We start from the raw sequence: 20,001 nt of genomic DNA on the forward strand, positions 1-20,001 counted from the left end.
ACCTACACCTAATACGTGGGATTCGGGATTCTACTTAAACGCTAGAACGTACTAGGAGTTGCAAGGCCAAAAACGGAACTGGCCGATCCATTTTCGGAATGGACTGCTTGTCTTACAGTCGGTGGCTTCCGACAGGTAGATGATTTGTGATTTATGACATCACAGCTAGATATATCAGCTTAGACAGCTCAGGGTACACACGGTCCAGACGGCTCGTCGCTTACCCCGCATCATCGTTTGAAAGCTACCCCTCACAAGCTTTAAACAAAACAGTGAAAGAGGTAAGAAGTGAGGTAAAAATTAAGGAATTGTTATGGTCGTATTGCATGAGATATACCTATAGCATTAGGTAATAGAATTCATTTTATTAATATTTTACCCCGGTATCTAACCTTAGTAACCGTAGGTTCGATCTATTTCCATATACGTGCAATTCAAACCCGTAGAAGCGATCATAATACCTATTTCCTTAACCCCTCACATGTCGCTATCAAGACATCTTCCCGGATCCCGAAGAGCTGTTGCCGTTGCATCAGGCCTCGTATCCCCTCCACCACCACCATCTTCATCTTCCCTTCCCAATTCCAACACCACCACCAATTCCACGACATCGACAGCTTCACTACTCCAGCAGCCTGTCCAGCCGAGAAGTTTCGCCTCGCAGTCTAATATCCGAAGTCGCGATATTCCACATAAATTGACTCTTAAACACGCCTGCAAGATGTCCACCATGCCGGCGCAACACGGCCACTCCGAGGCCTGCTGCAACATCCCCCCCGTCGTATCCAAGGGCTACACCCCGAAGGGCACGTACGAGGAGCTCGGAGGTTTAAACTCATGTAAGCTTCCAAAGCTACGGACATACACACTCTCTTCTCCCTCCCTCCCTCCCTATCTATCCTTCCTTTCCTAACCTTAGCCTTGCTTTATTTCCTACCTACCTACCTTGCTAAACGCAACCAAGACGTCACCGGCCCCCAGGAAGCCACCAAGGGCATCATCACCATCTTCGACATCTTCGGGTTCTACCCGCAGACGCTGCAGGGCGCCGACATCCTCGCGACCTCGGACCACTCCCAGAAGTACCGCGTCTTCATCCCGGACTGGTTCGCCGGCGAGCCCGCCCCGCTCGAGTGGTTCCCCCCCGACACCGAGGAGAAGCAGAAGAACCTCGGCGCCTTCTTCCAGAAGCACTCCCCGCCTAGCGTCGCCGACAAGGTCCCCGGCTACGTCAGCGCCGTCGCCGCGAAGTACCCGCAGATCAAGTCCTGGGCTATTCTTGGAGTAAGCATTGATTCCTCAATTCGTTCTGCTTTCTTTTCTTTCTTTTCTTCTTTTTTTTTGGGTTCTTGTTCGTGTTTGTGTTTTATTCCGTTTACTAATATCACCTTCCTCCAGTTCTGCTGGGGCGGCAAAGTCGTATCCCTCGTGGTGTCCAAACCCGACACGGTCTTCAAAGCGGCCGTGGAAGCGCACCCGGCGATGGTCGACCCGGCCGACGCCGCTAACATCAAGGTGCCCCTGGCGCTGCTGGCCTCTAAGGACGAGAACCCGGAGGACGTGAAGAAGTTCGAGCAGAACCTCAAGGTTCCCAAGTACGTCGAGATCTTCGGCGACCAGATCCACGGGTGGATGGCCGCGCGCTCCAACCTCGACGACGAGCGCGTTAGGGCCGAATACGTTCGGGGTTACGAGACTGTCCTCAAGTTCTTGTCCAAGTATCTGTAAAACCACCTACCTAACGTAGATATCTCTCCTAGTAATGAATCTTACAAAAACGCCACGAGAAATAAAAAGAAAGGTCGGATGTATCTAGGCTTGATATACTAGGATCGCCTCTAATAAAAGCAATGATGAATTAAATTAAATATCATGACAGTGCCACCACCATGTCAAAGGTAAAAGTATTTGAGATTAATTCATAGCGCAGAAATATTCGCCACATGACCTGTGATAACCATCGCTCATGTAAGGCAGACTACCTGGCCCTTTTAGGCTCTAATTCTGTTGCACACAGTTTTGAGATATCGGCACCTACCTACCTCCTAGGTACCTACCTACCTGGCATGCAGATGCCGGAATAGAAGGTATGTGATAAGTCCGAGAGCGCTGAACAGAAGAAGCATTTTTCCATCTCCCTCTCTGCCGCCTCGTCCTGTTAGGATCACCTTTCTTTTTTATCTTACATCTCAACTTGCTTCCCTTCATTATTATCCGTCTCTACCTTGGTTGGCTCTGGCTGCTTGCCTGGTTCTTCTGGGCGAATGTTGTCAGCAGGTGCCTTTTTGTCCTCCTCTACACTGGCAGACGTTTCTTCCTCTCTTTCGCCCATGTCTTCCTTCACCTTCGCAATCCCCTGCAGGTTTTTCTCAGCCGCCCCCTCTCTCTTCCCCCAACCTCTGCCCCAAACAATCTCAGGGTATTTTCCAAAGCCAACCTTGGGTAGCGTTTCTATGTCGGGAACAGCGGGGGCTTCGTCGCCGCCAATCTTCTCGAACTTAACGACTGCCCACGACGTCTTGAGCGATTCCTTCCACGCCGCGGCATCGCGAGCCTTTCCAGGAAGAACGTTTCCATAGCGGTCGCGACGCTCCCACTTTTGTTGCTGCATGCGAACGAGCTCTTCCGAGTATGGCGCCAGAACGCTGATATGTGTGATACGATACCAGCCTACAAAGATAAACATGGACCTATTATTTCCGTAGTCCAAAGAGTGGCGCTCTTCGAAAGCGGCGATAGGCGCATGTGTAGACGGAGCATAGTCAATAGGCGGAACGGGGGCGTACGTGAATTGAGGTAGTTCTTGTGGCCTCCAGCGTTTCTGCTTCTGCTTCTCCACCAGGCGCTCTTGTTCTTCCAGTGGTAGATTGCGGACGTCACTGTACTTCATACGGATATTGGAGCCCAACGATGTTTCTTCAGCAGGTGTCTCATCTGCTTGGACTGACTCAGAAGGTGTAGTAGTTTCCGCTTTCTCTTCATCGGTGACAGACAAGGATTTGATAGCGGTCACAACGTGGCCTGCTTCATCGTCCTTAGCAGCGGACTGGGACATGTTTTCCTTGGGATTGGCATCCACAATTGCATCTGAGCCTTGAGAGGTCTCTGGCTGTTTAACAGTTGGCCATTCTCCATATTCCTCTGTCTTTACGTTGTATTCCGGCAATAAGTTGAGTCTGGATTTTGCAAATACGATGCCGTCGTCAGGCCAGCGGGGATTGGCATTATGGAAAAGTAGCATGAATGATAATTGGCCCGGATGCTCCTTAGAGTCGTGGAAGGTGCTTGATTGGTCAAGGTTACCTACATCCTCACCAGCGAAATAGCTTATGATTGCGCGTTGACTGTGGTACTTGCCTCGATTCGGCTGGTTACGGTTCCGGGAGAACTGATTACCATAGGTACCTCTTCCGCGGCCATAACCACGATCGCGCCCCCCGCGAAATCCTTGGCGGTTCGTGTAACCTCTATTACCTCCATTATTGAAAGAATGATGAGATGATGATGATGATGATGATGATGATGAGTGTTCGGGAGGGAGGTTAGATGACTCTAGCGTATCAGGCGTGGCGCCCGTCGCCTGTGCATCGCCACGGCGAAAGGGAGGAATATAACTTCTGTCCGACGACATAACTAATGACGTATGTGAATATCGAAGAAAAGGATAGGCGACGAACAAAATAAATGAGAGCGCCCAAGTGCATGGGGAGATACATATTGGAAGTTATGTTTTAGGTGTGTGTAGGTAGGTGGTGAGTTACCTAAAAAGTATTACCTTAAGTTAGGTAGGTAGGTACCTTACCTAAGGTTAGGTACCAAAGTTGCAAGTTGAACTGCAAGTGGGTAGCTACGGCTGTAGGTAACGATCCTGCGTTTGTACCAGGTAAGTTACCTTTTCTTTCAGATTCTGCAGTACAATACATCTGCAACGTCGTACAACATCAAACCAGTCAACCGCGAACGGGATTAGGTATTGGTTTTGTAAGTCCCGTTTGCTAGGTTAGGTACCTACCTCCTAGGTAGATACTTTATGTACCTAACCGAGGTATTGTAATGCGAAAGGTTTACATTGCGATCCTGAAGGGAATAATTATGCTGTTTAAAATGCAACATCAAATTATTCAGCTCTTTAAACCCATGCTATCTAATACCGTACCGATCGGGACATAATGATTGAGCGTACCTAATTCTTCTTATTCCCCTCCGTCTATCGCGGCCTCTATTCTGGAATACAAAGTCGTCATTTGCTAGAGTAAATGCCGCGATACCAAAGAGGTAGGCCACTGATTTAATTATTCCAATCACTGGGAATTGCTTTTTATTTTCTGTATATGGCTTTGTGGCTCCCAATATCTACCTAATCAATCATTGTCATTGGGCATTTACGGTGTCACCCGGAAGAAGGCCGCAGATAAGGGGGGAGTATGAGACACCCTCTGCCGATTCGTCAACTTACATGAATATATGATATATGATATCTCTACCCTCTTCTCATCACTATAATAATAGATAGTAGATACAATTATTGGTTCTTCATAGAATTTACTTCCCTAGGTACTATATGTGATTATAATACCTCTTTTCGTGTTTCTAAGAATCAACTGATCTAGTTCACCAGACTCGAAAACCATTGCCCTTATCACACTCATGATGTTTGATCTCTATTTAACACGTACGAGTATCGAAGTGTGGCTTCTGGTACTTCTCTCGTTAGGGTCTCTCCTGGTTAGTCCTATCGATCTTGCCATATAAACCATTAGCTATGGTAGCATTAGCAGGACTGACTGAGTCACGCGGTTCTAGTTACTCACGAAAACCCTCTATAACCTGTTCTTCCACCCCCTATCTCACGTTCCAGGTCCATTCTGGAGTCGAATAAGCGGGCTTCCTGCGTGGTACCATACGTGCCGCGGTAACCGCCATATCTGGCTATGGCAGCAATTCCAAATTTACGGCGATAGAGTTCGCGTCGACCCTCACACGGTGTTGTTTTGCGATTCTCAATCGTACGCCGATATCTATAGTATGAATTCGAATGTTAAACGCGGTCCTTTCTATGAAATGTTTCAAAATAATTCGCACGAGTCCATGATTACGACTGTCATCGACGTCGCTGAGCATGCGCGGAGACGTAAAATCGTCAAGCTTGCTTTTACAGACAAGTCCATACGTGCGGCTTCAACGTTTGTTATCAGCCATGTCGAACGATGGATTCAGCTCATGATGAAAGATAACGATAGAACCACCGAATGGTCCTCTCCGATAGACTTCTCGGAGCCGGCCCATGCTCTTACTTTCGACATTATGAGTGAGCTAAACTTTGGGGCATCTTCTGACATTAAGGAGCCGGGGGAGAATCCTCTAAAACTCATACCATACTATATCGATCAGTATTTAAAATTTCACTATAAGGTAATCATTTCCGGCCAACCCCTGATGCTACTTCGTGCCATTTATTGCCAGTGCTAACAATATGACAAGATGGCCCGTATCCCTTTTCCTGGATTTCTACTTTGGCTCAAGCCTCTTGGATTCAATTACTTTCTTGATTTCCTCGCCCCACCAGCTGTTCAGAAGTTTTATCAGTTCATCAATAATAGCATGACTGATCGTATTGCTCTGCAAAAAGAACAAGCAAAAGACCTTGAAGCCTATAGGCGCCAGGATACGTTCTACTTCTTATACGAGGCTCGGGACCCTGACACGGGTGGTCCCGCTTATAACGATGCCGCGTTGCGAGGCGAAGCTGGTTTTTTCATGATTGCAGGAACTGATACGACTGCTACTGCGCTCTGCAGCATCATGTTCTACCTTACCGGTGATCCTCGGCGGTACCAGAAACTCGTAGATGAGATCCTGTCGACTTTTGAATCGGCAGAGGATATCGTGTACGGTCCGAAACTACTGGGATGCAAGTATCTGAAGGCTTGCATAGACGAAGGCATGCGGCTTGGCCCCTCAGTGCCAAGCGATCTTCCTCGGAGGGTACTTCCAGGCGGTCTTACAATTAAAGGGGAATACTATCCTGAGGGAACTGTCGTGGGAAGTGTCCCTTGGGCCATGATGCGTAACCAGGAAGTCTATGGGGATCCTGAGGTATTCAGACCTGAGCGTTGGATCCTGGACGAATCGACCGGCGTGACCCAAGAGGGCATCGCACAGGCAAAAGCTTGTTTCCACCCCTTCCTCTCCGGATCGTTCAGTTGTCTCGGGCAGAATTTGGCCTTAGCAATTATCTTCGTCACAGTAGCCCGACTACTGTATCATTTGGATATGAGAAGAGTTCCCGGTTCCACCTTCGGAGGCGGAAGCCCTGAAAAGGGGTGGGGAGCAAGAAACATAAACCAGCTACAGCTGGAAGATATTTCTGGTGCGGCCAGCCAAGGCCCAGAAGTGCAGTTCAAAAGGAGGGCATTTGTTTCTTGAAGAAATGCTTCTAAAGATAGGATTAACAAGTTTCTGCAATTCGAATGCGGATGCGAATAGAAGGAGAAGTAGATTGAAATGGAACTAACTAACGCAGACTCGTTCTTTTCGTCAACACTCAGGCAACAGAAATTATTACAGCATTCCTTTTCTCGAAGTCGAACGAAGAGGAAATTGAACGATCAACGAGATTCCCTCCCTTAGCCAAGTATTGCAATCTTTTTTCCTTTTGAGGATTTTCAAGACAAAGCAGTAATATTATAAGGACTGTCAATGTAATCTACAAATAGTGTCGCTCATTATATTATTTATTATAAGTATTTACATGTTAAGTGTCTGTTAGATCTTTCAGCTCAAGCGAAGAGTTATGAATCTAGGTTAGGCGTCTTAGATCAAACCAGGTGCTTACGTCTACTTAACGCCTTCAGGTTGTCAGTCAATACAGGCCAAGTTGTGATGTTCATTTTACCAGTACTCAATAGATAAAGATATATAGCTTAATTGAACCTCAGATAAGGAGGTAGCTAATACTTCCAGGATGTGGCAGACTTACATTTCGTTGCACTGATGTATGGTATGCAAGTTGTTTTTGGTTTGGAATAGTTAACATGTAACAAGCTACATGCTCGTTTTCACTTTTTGTGAATAGTACCTATTTTACCCATGTGGCCGAGAACAAGGAACCTTGATACTGTGCCAGAGGCAGGCTCGCCGAAAGCAATGGCAATTCCTCAGGGCAGCTTTCAGGCGATACATGGGGTTGTTGCATTGTTCCCGGGCCATGCAAGCTTCATGTCAATCCCGAGGTCCTGGGAAACCTCTAGTAGAGGATTGCAGAATGCCTTTCATTATACAGGAAATATGTCTCACATACTTTGGTTACCTACCTTATCTAGGTACTTAGTTACATACTTAAAGAGGTACCTTATTTGATATCTTGATGTGAAGTTGGAGCTGGTTGTTGGGGCCATTGTAAGGTACCAGCTATCTAAGGTATAATAGCAAAGATAGGTAACAAAGAGCCATGATGATTACATTCCTTCTACGGCCTTTGATATAAGGATTGTCATGTCATTTATTTTTACCTTTACACACCAACCCTACTTACATGGAATACCTCATCTGGAGACTTCCATGCGTTTTACGCTTTATATTCCACGGGGGCGGTCATATTATGTGACAACATGAACCGAAGTCTCACTTTCACTCCCGAAGAGCTCTCGAGGTTGTCACAAGAATATCTGGCCGAGGACCATCACGAGGTACTTCAAAACACAAACATTACGTTCACAGTCCTCGTAACTGTCACCTACATTTTATTCAATGTATCTCGGGGGTTCTACGCAGGTCGCAATGGCTGGGAAGTCTGGACATTATACCCGTTCTCATTCATCTGCTGTCTGGGCATCTGTATCCAGACTTTTTGTAAGGATATCTTCACCTCTCTCTCTCTCTCCAAAACTATATCCCATACCGGTCCAACTTAGCTCCCTAGGGTACTAACTATGCGGCCGGCTTTAGTGATGATTTGCATAGGGGGCGTAGGAAGGCACCGAGCGTACTGGGAACTCAACGACCCACCCGTCTTCGACACATACCTTAAGCTGCAGACGGCGTTAGAGTTCATTTACATGGCCAATGTCGCATTTCCCAAAATCTGTCTCCTAATCCTGTACCTCCGGATCGTGGATGGCAAAGTCAAGCTCATCACCAAGATCACGATGGGAGTCGTAATCACCAACTACATCGTCTCCATCCCCACCATCGTCGTTCTCTGTCGGCCGTTCGCCTACAACTGGGACAAGACGATAGATGGCCATTGCGTGAACATGATGGACGTTTTTCGCTATGTTAGCTTACCGAATATCGTCACGGACGTAGCTATTGTAGCCATACCTTTCCCTATGCTTTACAAATTGCAAGTAAGCAGAGAACGCAAAGTCGGGTTGTTCGTCACCTTCCTGGCAGGGGGGCTGTAAGTACCTACCTTTTCTCAATTCTGCCTAGCTGCATGTACATGCGTGGCTTATAACAAAGAGAGGTATCTTCTTCATGTTAGGTTAAGTTAGGTACTTACAAAGACCTCGCGCAGTGGAATTTTCTGCGCTATCATTCGATTCGTCGAGTACATGCGCGAGGACTGGACATAGGATCCGACGTACGGGACCGTCAGGTCTTTAGCCCTCGGAATTATCGAGCCAGATGCTTACTTCATCTGTCCCTGCTTGCCTGGGATGCGACCTCTGGTGCGCGGGCTTTATAGAAAGTTCGTGTCGACTAGAAATAACGCTGAAGAGCCTCACGGCGACCCACGTCCACCCCCTCGGCCGATGGGGCGTAAGGGTTATGACTCCGCCGTCAGCGGCCCTTTTAGCAGCTACAGGACATCGATATCGGCTCTCCAAAGACCGAACGATCATAGCGAGTGGGTTGAGAACCCAGCCGTTATTCAGTTAGATAAGACGATTCAAGTGGACTATTCTAAAACGCTCAATTCTCCAGGGAATATGGTCTAAGCCTTGAAAACATTTATGTTGGTCAGATTGGCCTTTAACATGACATGTACCTAGACTAGAAGATATGAATAAAATGACAATACCCACCACCCATATATATCGCCCAACATTACCTACCATATACACAAACACCTAACCTCCAAGGACTCCCTAGCCGGCTCATCCTGCGTACCCGGCACCTCCACGCTCGAATGAAACGCCCCTCCCGACGCAACACGTCCCTCGGCCTCCGCATCGCTATCAAAGAACCTCAAGACCAACACCTCCTCCGGTTTCTGCTCTTCTATCCAATACCACTTATGCGCCTCGGAATACCTCGCCACAAGCCCTTCAGCAAGATACGTTCCTTCCAACCCCGTTCCCAAATACGGCGTCCGCACATCAACAGGCACACAATCCCGGCCCCCCACAGTCCCGCAGCCCAGCACCACCAGCGGGTCCCGCGTCACGGTCCTCAGCGGCCGCCAGACGGAGTACAGCGCCCATCGCGGCCCGCCGCTGTCTCTGTACGCGTCGCCCAAGTAGTCCCGGCCCGCTCTCCGGAGCGCGTCTTCGTGGCGTATGATACCCGCCGCGGCGCCAGCGATCCCGGGATGGTAATGCCGGATGTGCGTCCGCGCGCCCGTCGCCGAGTAGTCGAGGTGGATCTTGGAGGCTGGGCTCGCGGCGCCGTGGTTCGGGTTGAACCCGATGAACTGGGGGAAGCTGGTTTCCAGGTCGGAGGCGGAAGCGGAAGCGGAAGCGGAAGTGCCGTCTGTGGCGTTGTTTCCGTGGGTCGCGAGAGAATCAATTTCCGTCCAGACAGAGGCTCTGAGCAAAAAGGATTCGATTATGACGCTTTTGCACCCCGTGACTTTCTTCATAAGGTCCACTGTATCCGGCGCGATATACTGCTTGAGGAGCTCGGGATCCTTGAATGAATCGGGATTGTGGGGCGGTGCATGCAATGGAGTGGTATGGTGAATGGCAGTGAAACCGTGGGTATGAAGCTGCACATGGTCGTCGAGGTGCGAAAGCTCTGATATATTTGGAATGGGATTAATAGGGTGAAGCGGGAGAATACGCTCGTCTCCAAACTCAGTGAGCGACGGTAGATGGAGGTTGTGTGGGCTAGTCTGAGGCACGTGTCCGGGTGCGATATAGCGCAACTTGCTTGAAACTAACTCTTTGAGAAGAGTACTTTCTGCCTCTGCTCCTGTTTTGGCCGACATCTTACGTATACTAGCAACTATACTATATACCTATAAGATGGGTTGGCGAAATGTACGGGCATGTAGGTTGTATGATAGCCACAGGAGGGAAGCTCAGAAGCCCCGCAGATAGACGATAGGAGCATTGGGGATTGAATGGCATCGGATATAGCAGCGTTAGGCATGTATTATTGGAGGGAATATTCAAGCACCTTTACAAGTATAAGTCATAGTTCAAGTCATCCTAAGACTACCCAAATCACGGCTATAAAAAATGCGTGTCGGCCATCCTAAGATAGGATCTTAATCTCTTCAGCGATTAGGCATGGGCATTCCACGGCAAAGGCTCTTAATCCAGGTCCTATGATATTCCAAAATCGCGCCCGATTTCAAACGCCAGTTAAATCTACGTTCAGATGCTGCAAATGTACGAGGGCTACCGGGATTCGTTCAAAACCCTTATCAAGTTCAGGCCTTTTCGCCACCGAGGTAAGTACGAACTCACACTTACAGGAATGATCCTCAGATCGTACAGCTTAGAATACCATCAAATATTATTATTAGTATAAAAGCGCTATCAGATATCATTAATCATGTCAAAAATCCATGCAGGCTTGGTAAATGCTTTAATCATGCGTCGTAAGGGGTATCGGGCCTGATGATGTAGACTTCGCCAACAAGAACGGCACAACCGACGACCATGGCGATCGTGATGATCGGGAGGTTGACACGCGCAAAGTCGAGCCTTCGCACGCGGATGTGCTTTCTAGCTAGGATATCGCGCCAGAGGAGGCCGGCTAGAGATGCACTAAACGCTGTGCTAAATGCGCCGTAGTTGACGCCAAGCGCCATGCTGTTAAGTGTTAGTTGGAAGTTCAGCACAAGTTAAATTCAAATAGGGGTTGGATTTATTTCAGTGTATGACAAGTGAATATGAGCACCAGATCAACCGCTTCCTGAGATAATATAACATACCTATAAACTGTCGCCCAAAACGTTCGGTTGGAGATTGGGGTATTATTGGCTTCGTGAATCTTTTGCCAGGCCTGGATCACGCGGGAGAGAAGAATCGTAGTGCCAATATTCGTTCCTGCAAACTATTATTGGTTTAAGGGTTAGTCAAGAATACTCGAATACGCCGGTTTATTCGTGCGAAACTTACATTGCAGAGAATCACGGAAAGAAACGCCATGCCGCCGACGCTCCCAATTGTTCCCGTCCTATTTACCCAATGGTCCCAACCGTAGGCAAACACTGGCACCCAACCTTTGGTAACCAAAGCCTGTACAAGGACAAACATCGCGAAGGCAAAGGGGACGAGGGCGAAAGGTAGATGGCTCATAACTACCGCTGCTGTTGGGAATGTCTCCTGTGCCCATCTATAAAAGTCGATAGTTAGTGATACGAGTGTCGCCTTCTCACTCCTTTGGTGGGCCGGAACGCCAGAACGGGGTTGTTTTTCAGCATCCATCTCTCGTTCAAATGGGATCCGACTCTTTTCGTCTAAACCTCCAGCCAATACTCCCCCCGATGACTTCTCTGGGCCTACGTGGACCTCGCCAGGCGTGTTCGTCGCGCTGGTGGAGCGGCCGTCATGTAATTGCACATCGTCACTGGAAGGTTTTATACTAGCTTTGTCGGCTCCTAGGGTGTTATCGTCGTCCGTATTTGAGTTGGCGAGACTGAGGCGGGGTTCGATACCACTAGTAGCATCATTCTGATTCTGAGACTTGGCATCCAACGGATGGCTATGTGAAGTACTAGGCTGTGTATCAACGTCGCCAGTTTGCTGTGCTTGCCCCTGCTTCTGACTTGAGTTAATTCCTTCAAATTCTCTCAGCTCCCTAGCAAGTCGTTCAGCACGAGCTTGTTCAATTTCACGTCGGCCATCCCGGGAGATCCTTCGCGTCTCTTCCCGGTGAATCCATCCAAACGTAATGTCCCAACAGAACATAACGAATGCAGCCGGTAGCGTTATATAAAAGACCGGATGTTCGCCAGTGCTCTGACTAGCGGCATTGATCGCAAGTATTGTGACCAGTGTCGCAGTCATGATGACGGCTCCGAATCCTGCACCCCCCTTATCCAAGAAAGGATTCATGATCTCTTCCAAGGACAGCAATTTGCTTTGATCGCTATTTGTCGGATCGTCCTCTTGTTCCTCGGCATTTCCCCTGGCATGAGGAATGTTGGGATTGACAGGTTTCTTAGCTTTTGCCTCCTCTGAGAGCTCGTGCATCTGAATTGAAAGCGGGATAAGGGTCTCATCCGCAAACACAATGTACAGCAGGAAGGGAAAAAGTACAATTGCCGTGATAACGACAGGAACGATCATATTGGCAGTGTAATCGATGAATCTGATATTGAAAGCGCCTGCGAGAACAAGGTTGGTAGGATTAGAGGACACTAGAATCGCCGATGCAATGTTCGCTACTGCGAACTGGGCGAAAATCCAGGCCCTAGGGTGTATGATATTGCTCGAGACCCGGGTCATGTAGGCGAGAAAGGCCGTTCCGGATAGGATGATGGGGTCGTTACCGATGAAGGTACCCAGACTGAAGAAAAGGGCGTACAGGTAGAAGAAGAGCCTGTGGCCAAACCTCCCACCTTTTTGAAGTACCTTAAATGCGAGGTATCTGATGAGACCAGAGGCATCGATAGAGATAGCGATATATGCTAGCGTTATGAAAAAGGCCATAATGTCGATGGGCGAGATGTGATTAGCACCGATCGTACCACCGTACACCTCCTCTCGGCCAATTGCTACAATAGCTAGCAGGAAGAGATCTGCTATCAGGGGTGCCGTTATCAAGTTCATTGGAAACCTTAGTCGTACGAAATGCTCAGCTACGATTCGCTGCCATCCGTTGTGACCATGCCCAATAGCAGCCTCATGTTGAAGGTCCTTATGCCGAGGGCCTATCACCCGCAGAGCAGCTAAAGCATCCACTATGCCATTGGCAACTCCCCGAGGGATATACAATGGTATATGAAAGGGGAAAAGGACAATGATATCTGCGTGGTAGTGTTAGTAGATCCGATGAAGTATCGTATAGTTAGAACTCATACTTACTAGTAATAACAAAAACCACGAGCGTGACAATTGATTTCCACTCTCGGATTATACTCGTGTCGAGGTCGATGTCGATATCACCAAGGTCCTCCGCCATTTTTGCCAGTTTTCCAACTGCGCCAATTGAATTTTCTTGGCAAATTTTTTGTCTCGCGATATCGATCGACTCTTCCAGAAAAGCGATACTAACCAGGACGATTCCCAACAAGAAATAAATGGTGTAATTTCCGGCAGACGTAGCTTATTATATATAAGTTCCTACCTAGGTAGGTGTTTATAATGATTTCAGAGAACAATCCTTATTAAAGTATGCATGGCTGTATGCTGCGGTGACGAAGATTTGAAGTGATGAGATCAGAATCAGATATCTTAAAGCGGTAGGGGTCAGACGGCAGAATACTATTTAGAGGCTGAGAGTTGGCCGAGAGACTCGGTAACAAAATAAAATCGTACTTGGACCTCCATAAAGTGAATGAAGTCAATTGGCATTGTTCGTACTCATGATACTAGTAAAAGAAAACAAAAAAAAAACAAAAAAAAAAGTTGAACATTAACAAGAAAAGCTATGATACCTCTGACAGACCGCTTCATCAGGCTCTGACAGGTTTTTCGTTTACGGTGGCTGTGTTGAATTAGGTACCGACATAAAGCATTATACATGTAGCAGATGATTATTATACTATGCAATTCTAGTGTTGTATAAATCAAGTTTTATGCAATATCCTACACTTAACATTTCGACCGGTCACAAATCACAAACTCCCAATCGGAAGCGAAAAGTGAAGGTGATTGGTGTAACGCGACTAGTGGTATCCGAGAAGGGAAGGATGCGGAGAAGACCTCATCCAATAAAAGTCACGAAGTAATATGGATTCCGGGGATAGACCCGATTTATTATCCCTAATCTGTGGTTCGGTATTGGAGATGCGTCATTCCGCAGTCAGGTGTCTCATTCTTCTCAGCGGCCCCTAAGCCTTAAGAATCCCAGCAGAGTACAAACATCTACCACCTAGTTGCTGCCGATTGATAAAGTACCTCCTAACTTCTTCATTCGTATTCACACCTGGCCAGGACGAAGGACGGGGCAATCGAAATGAGATGGGATTGAGGCTGAACAAATTGCCTTCGGTGCCCAGATCCGATCGAGGGGCGGTGCTGGTTGGAGTCTGATTATGGGCGACTACCTAATAAGTATATGGCTGGCCATGCTGGCCATGTCAATCCAGCTGACGGGAGCCGTTTGCTTACTTTTACTTGCAGGATTAACTTGGAATTGTGATCGTTTACGCGTCGTTACGTTAGCCCTACTTTTATGTTTCCTAGGTTAGTTACCTTTGAATCTGCAGGACGTTCGATTCATTTGAAGGCCTACTCTGCCCCTTCGCTTACATGCTTTGCTTCCATCTGTCCTAGCTCTCAGCTAAATTACCTATCTACAAAATCACGCTTTTAAAAGTTCAAGATGGAACATTTCTCCTCTGCAATACCTCCGGAACTCAGATAACACGAATGTGATTAACAAGTCGATTTACTCCTTACTCCGTTCGGAGCCGTCTTTCCTAGGTCATGCCAGCGCTTCCTCCGACTTCACTGTTGGAAACTATTGCTAGTCGGAATGTAACGCTCGAATCTACCGTTGCCCTAGCCTCCAATACTACCAATAGTACGAACGTAGAAAATGTTGTTCGGGTTGTCTGCGCCTGGCCAGTGTCAGGGCAGTATGGCCCGGGGTCGAGGGTCCTGTAAGTTATATCCAACTTGAGCGGAGATGTCTATAGCATTATCATCATCATTTAACTGTAGCTTCAAACTAATTGACAATTCCTTTGTAGGTACTATGTTCTTGTAGCAGCCTGCGTCTTTGCTCGGAAAGCAGAATGGCTCAGGAACGCTTGCCTAGCCGCCGCATGTATGTGTTTTCACCTCTAGTCCTTTGTCAATCCACATATCGGAGATTCTTAAGAAGATCCACTTCTAGTAACCGAAGCACTTATACGACTTCAAGCATGCTATCGACAATAACTAACACGACGTGCTATAGTGGTTTTCCCCGCCGTCGCTGCTATTCATGGCATCGTTCTTGCTGCAGTACATGTGGATAGTGAGTATTCAGCATATCGAATCAGAGCCCCATACCAAGTAACTAACAGTGTGCTACCTTAGATGCCGTAGATATGGACATCTATGGGGCCTTCCAGTTTTGCTCGATTGGAATACTAGCGGCTCCATTGTCAGTCAGGATATCCCGGACGTATTTTGAAAATCCGGGTCGAAACATAATCTTTCTCTGGACCGGGATCGTTCTCGCCGGTAAGTACCACGTACCCCCCTTTAAACTCCCAAGTCTGGATTATGCTTACAGAAGAAGGACTGCTCAGCTTAACAGTCGAATTCTTCCGGACTACAACATCACCTTGCACGCACGACGAGTCAGGTAACCCTATTCCTATTGGTGATTACAGAAACTTCCCTTACGACAATGCCTCTTGTAACCTCACCTGCTCCATCGAGAAGGGACCTTGGTCCCCTCTACGGAAAGATGCTACAGATGAGATTTATGTCATACCAGCACCGAATAGACTTGCATTCGACGCCGTTACACTACTTGCAGCAGCTTGCTGCATCCCCGCTGTCCTCTCGCTCGTATCCATGTGGAACAAGATCCTTGAGATTAACTGGAAGTCAAGATTCGGTTCAGCAAAAGCAGATGAGCTGATTGAAGGGTTAGAACCCCCTCCCCCCCCCCCCAAACTGCTACCCCCGTGTTACTCCTCGTAGTATCATAGCCTTATAACACAAGTAGCTATTATCGACTTAGACTATCTATAGGAACTTCTTTCACTCAAAGACGTCTGTTACTAATACGAAGCGTTTCTAATAGCACGAACGGCGCCACAGACGAGGGAATGAGTAAAGTCAATTCCGTGGTGAGGCTTTTCCTAAGCACTCTAGAGATCCCTCTGTTTAGCGCTGCAGTAGTTGCAATCATTATCTTTGGCGAATGGAACTTCTTCACTCCGCAAGTCCAATACCAAACTGAACCAATAAATAGCATAGGACAGGTTAGTGACGAAATTCTCTTTACTTCAAGTCGGAATTTATCACCCAAATCACAAATTCCTCTGCCACTCTGTTTACAAGCTCAACCTGAGTTTGCATATTTACCTAAACTAAAGACATTTTACTAACTGGGACATTCCGAATAGTGGGCACCCCTTGTCGGTACCTTGCTTGCGGCATTGGGATCTCTTTACATGCTTATGGCGGTGGATTTAGAAGCTGTGAAAAGGGATGCGAACATGAAAACCTCTACTCACCATTGCAATTGTTCCCGTCATCATTTTAATAATGATCAAGATTCAAATTCGCCTACTAGGCTTGGGTCCAGCTCTTTTCCAGATAGTGAGGTTGCCGAACGCACAAACGATGATACCATTGCCCATTCGGAGCATATTTCAATAAGCTCATCCTCCATGCAAGAGAGTATGAATGGTGGCATGGTCATTAATTCCTCCCACTCTACCGCGCCCCCGAGTCTAGCCCACATTCGAAGCAGCTCTTGCAACAGCAGAAAAGAAACCCCCACCGATCTTGCACCCACAGAAACCCGGCCATCGGAAACCGACATAGGCAACAGGCGCAAAGTGTACAACGCGCTCCTATCCGCGGCGGAATACCTCGGCACGGCGTCCGAAGACCGGTTCGACTACTCCGAGTTCAAGCACGGGAAGGCGACGGACTTCCCCGAGATCCCGGCGGAAGACAAGCGCAACCCGAACCTGTCCCAGGTGCGGAAAGCGTATAATCAGCACCACGACGAGGACGAGGATGCTAGTATACGCCCGTCGAGAGCGGGTAGCTTCGTCGGAAGTATTATTTCTGTTTCCGCTTCCAGACGCAGTACGGAAGGAGGAAGCCCGACCATGACCCGCGCGATATCAGCACCCCACGCGCTGCCGTCGCGGTCCTCGTCTCCGTCGCCTTCTATCCACGGAGTCGGGGTCCGGCACTCGGACACGCTACCAGCTGGCCAGAGTTCGTTCGACGTACAATCTTCAGAAGCATCCTCATCAGCCGGGCAGACGAGAGGCAGGACACGACAACGACGGGATACCCTCGAAGTCCCTGTATTCCACCCCGGCTCTTCGCGCGCTGTGCAGCCGGCTTCGCCGGCCGCGTCTATTACCACCATAACGAACAGCCAGGGCTCCCCCGCAATTGTCATTTCGCATGATCTCGATGCTGCTTCTATTGCGGATATCCCCGTTCTCGACCTTCCTATTACCCAGCCGGCCGAGTCGGAAGGGGCACCGCAACCGAAAGCCTCGCTTCCGCCGTGAGAAAGAGTATATTCGAGCCACGATATATTGGGGGGGGGGGTTACTTTGGGCGTGACAGACGAAAAAACGGAAACATGCCAGGAACTTACAACTTTCGTTACAAACCCCATTCTCATCACTATAAGGAAGTACAGAATGATCGGGGTTTCTCGAATCACAGAACAAGATGACTTGCGGGGGGCTCTCGAGCTTTATGTGCCGGATTTTACTTTTACATATGATCCATTTAACGTGTTAATATAATTATGGATGGTATGCACATCACGGACTTTGTAAGTCACGCTCACACCCTATCAGACCTTCTGTGCTAACAGCGAACTGCGCAGGTAATAACCTAATGACGAGAAGAGGGCACTTGGGATGTACTTTTATTGTATGTGTTGTATATCAGGTACCTAAGGTAATGAATAGTCAGCTAGGCGTCTTGGACATTGTTTTGGTGCTCCGTGGAGACGGTAAATAGAGTACATATCGACGAGGGGAAAGCAATACAGTTGGTGCATATAGTATAGCGACGAGCGGTGAGATGGTATATACGACTCGAGATATTCGGCGACTAATTCATAGCAGACCCATTAGCAAGGGTAATTGATCTAATAAACTTACTATTCGACCACCTGGCGATAAATCCGGTGACAGCTCCTTGGCATTACTCTCGATTCAAGTCCCAAACCCCCCATACAATCATTTCATTTCACCAGTGAGCTCTAAAACCAACCAATTCCAGGCAATTTCTTTTTCTTTTTTAACTTGTTCTAATTTTTTACCGTTTGTGTGGGCAGGGGCATATTAAGTACCTCCCAAAATTCACCTTATCGGAAGGATGTGAGTCTGCGTCTGCAATAACTTCTTGACCTCCTCGACCAGATTCTCTCTCGAGACCAGCTGGCCCTGGTCCTTCTCATCCTTCTCGTCCCCCTTTCCACCCTTACCAGTTCCCAGAACCTTCAGTCGCACTTTGCCCTCCGCAATCTCGTCCTGGCCTAGGATAACACCTAGTGGTACGTCCTCGGAAGCCTTGAACTGTTGCGGCAGACGGGGCTTGACCTTGGCGCTGAACTCGGCGCGGATGCCGGCCTCCCAGAGCTGCCGCGCGACCGACATGCGCTCGAGAAGCAGGCCGTTGAACTCCTTACCGCCGAACGCCATGATGTATACGTCGACTTGGCGCGATCGGTTTTCTTTATCCCCGCGCCGCGCCTTTAGTATGGTGAAGATTCGGTCGACGCCGAAAGAGATACCCACGCAGGGGATCTGCTTCTTGCCGTACATGCCGACTAGGTTGTCGTATCGGCCACCCGCAGCAATGCTACCTACGGCTGAAGCATCGTCGTTCTTGGACGACTTCTCCGGATATCGCGTGCCGTCCTTGTCCTTCGTCTCGGCGGGTTTTTGAATAACCTCGAAGATCAAACCCGTGTAGTAGTCTAGGCCTCGCGCAAGTGATAGGTCGAAGGAGACTTTGTCAAAGGTGCCTAGTTCTTTGGAATAAGTAGAGAGGAGATCCATGTCGGCAAGACCTGCCTTTATCTCCTCGTTGGACGAGAGGTTCGGGTCGGCCTTGATAAATTCTATCATCTCGTCGATAGTACCGCGATTTAGCACGAACACACCAATTTTATCGGCAACTTCTTCGGGGAGACCCTTTTGTTCCACCATCTCCTTCTTAACGGCCTCCCACGGTTCCTTATCCAGCTTATCTACCGCTGAACTAATCGGGCGTATCTTATCTGCGGGAACACCTGCGACGGAGAATATGCCGTCGAGGATTCGTCTGTGATTGGTCTTGATGGTGATGTCGAGCCCGAGGGCATCGAAGGTTTCGACGATGACACGTAGGATCTCCGCGTCGGGGATTATAGGGTCGTAAGATCCGGCGATATCAAAATCGCACTGGTAGAACTCGCGCATCCTTCCTCGGGCGATGGCCGGTTGGTCGCGACGGTAGACCTTAGCGATCTGGTAGCGCTTGATCTGCTGAACATTGTTCATGGCCAGCCAACGGGCGAAAGGTACGGTTAAATCGTAACGTAGAGCGCATAATTCGCCTCCTTGATCTTCGAGGTTATATATCAGACGGGCCTCCTCGCCATATTTGCCAGCTAAAATTTCCTTTAATTCGAATACCGGAGTGTCGAGGGGGGTGCCACCGTGGAGTTTAAAGATATTGCTAATAGTCTCGCTGCATACTATATTAATAGACGGTTGGCGCAAATAGCAACGGCCGAAACGTACAAGACATGATCTCGGAGGAGAAGATCTGCGCCAGACCAGTCGCGTGTACCCTTGGGCGCCTTCAAGGATATCTTGGCCTCTTTGGAAGCCATGTCGCCAATTTCGGCAGAGGGGCGATCTTGGTGAACAGACGATTGTAATTGAAATAGAGGGCTTGAAGGGGTGAACAATGTTCTGGTGGTAAACAATGATGCCCTGAGAAAAGTTGAAGTTATTATTAG

The 20,001-nt window shown here is 48.3% G+C and overlaps 9 protein-coding genes across 9 annotated transcripts; 5 read left to right on the forward strand and 4 right to left on the reverse strand.

Moving 5' to 3' along the window:
- The first annotated feature begins 288 nt into the window (after window positions 1-288).
- Window positions 289-1,864, forward strand: F4812DRAFT_409121 (Alpha/Beta hydrolase protein). The gene is made up of 3 exons (XM_047932415.1): window positions 289-839; window positions 965-1,284; window positions 1,399-1,864. The coding sequence occupies exons 1-3, from the start codon at window positions 482-484 to the stop codon at window positions 1,726-1,728; spliced, it is 1,008 nt and encodes a 335-aa protein (XP_047794802.1). The 5' UTR covers window positions 289-481; the 3' UTR covers window positions 1,729-1,864.
- F4812DRAFT_409125 (uncharacterized protein) lies at window positions 1,865-3,497 on the reverse strand. The gene has a single exon (XM_047932416.1). The coding sequence runs from the start codon at window positions 3,239-3,241 to the stop codon at window positions 2,183-2,185; it is 1,059 nt and encodes a 352-aa protein (XP_047794803.1). The 5' UTR covers window positions 3,242-3,497; the 3' UTR covers window positions 1,865-2,182.
- Window positions 3,498-4,513: 1,016 nt separating this feature from the next.
- F4812DRAFT_409128 (cytochrome P450 monooxygenase-like protein) lies at window positions 4,514-6,985 on the forward strand. The gene is made up of 3 exons (XM_047932417.1): window positions 4,514-4,725; window positions 4,804-5,412; window positions 5,482-6,985. Exons 1-3 carry the CDS (start codon window positions 4,648-4,650, stop codon window positions 6,424-6,426), a joined length of 1,632 nt encoding a protein of 543 aa, XP_047794804.1. The 5' UTR covers window positions 4,514-4,647; the 3' UTR covers window positions 6,427-6,985.
- A 551-nt stretch (window positions 6,986-7,536) lies between these two features.
- F4812DRAFT_15076 (uncharacterized protein) lies at window positions 7,537-8,590 on the forward strand. Its single transcript, XM_047929715.1, has 3 exons — window positions 7,537-7,851; window positions 7,948-8,401; window positions 8,519-8,590. Exons 1-3 carry the CDS (start codon window positions 7,611-7,613, stop codon window positions 8,574-8,576), a joined length of 753 nt encoding a protein of 250 aa, XP_047794805.1. The 5' UTR covers window positions 7,537-7,610; the 3' UTR covers window positions 8,577-8,590.
- On the forward strand, window positions 8,534-8,999 carry F4812DRAFT_15081 (uncharacterized protein). The gene has a single exon (XM_047929717.1). The coding sequence runs from the start codon at window positions 8,661-8,663 to the stop codon at window positions 8,940-8,942; it is 282 nt and encodes a 93-aa protein (XP_047794806.1). The 5' UTR covers window positions 8,534-8,660; the 3' UTR covers window positions 8,943-8,999.
- On the reverse strand, window positions 8,952-10,342 carry F4812DRAFT_15078 (GA4 desaturase). Its single transcript, XM_047929716.1, has one exon. It carries the CDS (start codon window positions 10,151-10,153, stop codon window positions 9,056-9,058), a length of 1,098 nt encoding a protein of 365 aa, XP_047794807.1. The 5' UTR covers window positions 10,154-10,342; the 3' UTR covers window positions 8,952-9,055.
- Window positions 10,343-10,662: 320 nt separating this feature from the next.
- On the reverse strand, window positions 10,663-13,824 carry F4812DRAFT_409134 (uncharacterized protein). Its single transcript, XM_047932418.1, has 4 exons — window positions 13,206-13,824; window positions 11,295-13,147; window positions 11,108-11,229; window positions 10,663-10,985 (listed from the first exon to the last, which is right to left on the reverse strand). Exons 1-4 carry the CDS (start codon window positions 13,300-13,302, stop codon window positions 10,763-10,765), a joined length of 2,295 nt encoding a protein of 764 aa, XP_047794808.1. The 5' UTR covers window positions 13,303-13,824; the 3' UTR covers window positions 10,663-10,762.
- Window positions 13,825-14,771: 947 nt separating this feature from the next.
- On the forward strand, window positions 14,772-17,545 carry F4812DRAFT_454308 (uncharacterized protein; the record flags this gene model as incomplete). Its single annotated transcript, XM_047936624.1, has 7 exons — window positions 14,772-14,947; window positions 15,038-15,114; window positions 15,247-15,306; window positions 15,369-15,515; window positions 15,574-15,928; window positions 16,087-16,267; window positions 16,412-17,545. 7 exons carry the CDS (start codon window positions 14,772-14,774, stop codon window positions 17,543-17,545), a joined length of 2,130 nt encoding a protein of 709 aa, XP_047794809.1.
- An 807-nt stretch (window positions 17,546-18,352) lies between these two features.
- On the reverse strand, window positions 18,353-19,872 carry F4812DRAFT_449014 (histidyl-tRNA synthetase; the record flags this gene model as incomplete). The annotated part of the gene is made up of 2 exons (XM_047935926.1): window positions 18,353-19,727; window positions 19,781-19,872. The coding sequence occupies 2 exons, from the start codon at window positions 19,870-19,872 to the stop codon at window positions 18,353-18,355; spliced, it is 1,467 nt and encodes a 488-aa protein (XP_047794810.1).
- Between the last annotated feature and the right edge of the window lie 129 nt (window positions 19,873-20,001).

Source organism: Daldinia caldariorum (assembly GCF_022478825.1).
Source record: "Daldinia caldariorum strain CBS 122874 unplaced genomic scaffold F4812scaffold_1, whole genome shotgun sequence".
NCBI lineage: Eukaryota > Fungi > Ascomycota > Sordariomycetes > Xylariales > Hypoxylaceae > Daldinia > Daldinia caldariorum.

Coding starts and splice junctions, on each gene's coding strand:
- F4812DRAFT_409121 (XM_047932415.1), top strand. CDS start 482: ATGTCGCTATCAAGACATCTTCCCGGATCCCGAAGAGCTGTTGCCGTT. Junction 840..964: donor GCTCGGAGGTTTAAACTCAT/GTAAGCTTCCAA, acceptor AACGCAACCAAG/ACGTCACCGGCCCCCAGGAA. Junction 1,285..1,398: donor AGTCCTGGGCTATTCTTGGA/GTAAGCATTGAT, acceptor ACCTTCCTCCAG/TTCTGCTGGGGCGGCAAAGT.
- F4812DRAFT_409125 (XM_047932416.1), bottom strand. CDS start 3,241: ATGCTACTTTTCCATAATGCCAATCCCCGCTGGCCTGACGACGGCATC.
- F4812DRAFT_409128 (XM_047932417.1), top strand. CDS start 4,648: ATGATGTTTGATCTCTATTTAACACGTACGAGTATCGAAGTGTGGCTT. Junction 4,726..4,803: donor TCTCGTTAGGGTCTCTCCTG/GTTAGTCCTATC, acceptor ACGCGGTTCTAG/TTACTCACGAAAACCCTCTA. Junction 5,413..5,481: donor ATTTAAAATTTCACTATAAG/GTAATCATTTCC, acceptor CAATATGACAAG/ATGGCCCGTATCCCTTTTCC.
- F4812DRAFT_15076 (XM_047929715.1), top strand. CDS start 7,611: ATGAACCGAAGTCTCACTTTCACTCCCGAAGAGCTCTCGAGGTTGTCA. Junction 7,852..7,947: donor CATCTGTATCCAGACTTTTT/GTAAGGATATCT, acceptor GGCCGGCTTTAG/TGATGATTTGCATAGGGGGC. Junction 8,402..8,518: donor ACCTTCCTGGCAGGGGGGCT/GTAAGTACCTAC, acceptor GACCTCGCGCAG/TGGAATTTTCTGCGCTATCA.
- F4812DRAFT_15081 (XM_047929717.1), top strand. CDS start 8,661: ATGCGACCTCTGGTGCGCGGGCTTTATAGAAAGTTCGTGTCGACTAGA.
- F4812DRAFT_15078 (XM_047929716.1), bottom strand. CDS start 10,153: ATGTCGGCCAAAACAGGAGCAGAGGCAGAAAGTACTCTTCTCAAAGAG.
- F4812DRAFT_409134 (XM_047932418.1), bottom strand. CDS start 13,302: ATGGCGGAGGACCTTGGTGATATCGACATCGACCTCGACACGAGTATA. Junction 13,148..13,205: donor CGTGGTTTTTGTTATTACTA/GTAAGTATGAGT, acceptor ACTACCACGCAG/ATATCATTGTCCTTTTCCCC. Junction 11,230..11,294: donor TTTCCGTGATTCTCTGCAAT/GTAAGTTTCGCA, acceptor AACCAATAATAG/TTTGCAGGAACGAATATTGG.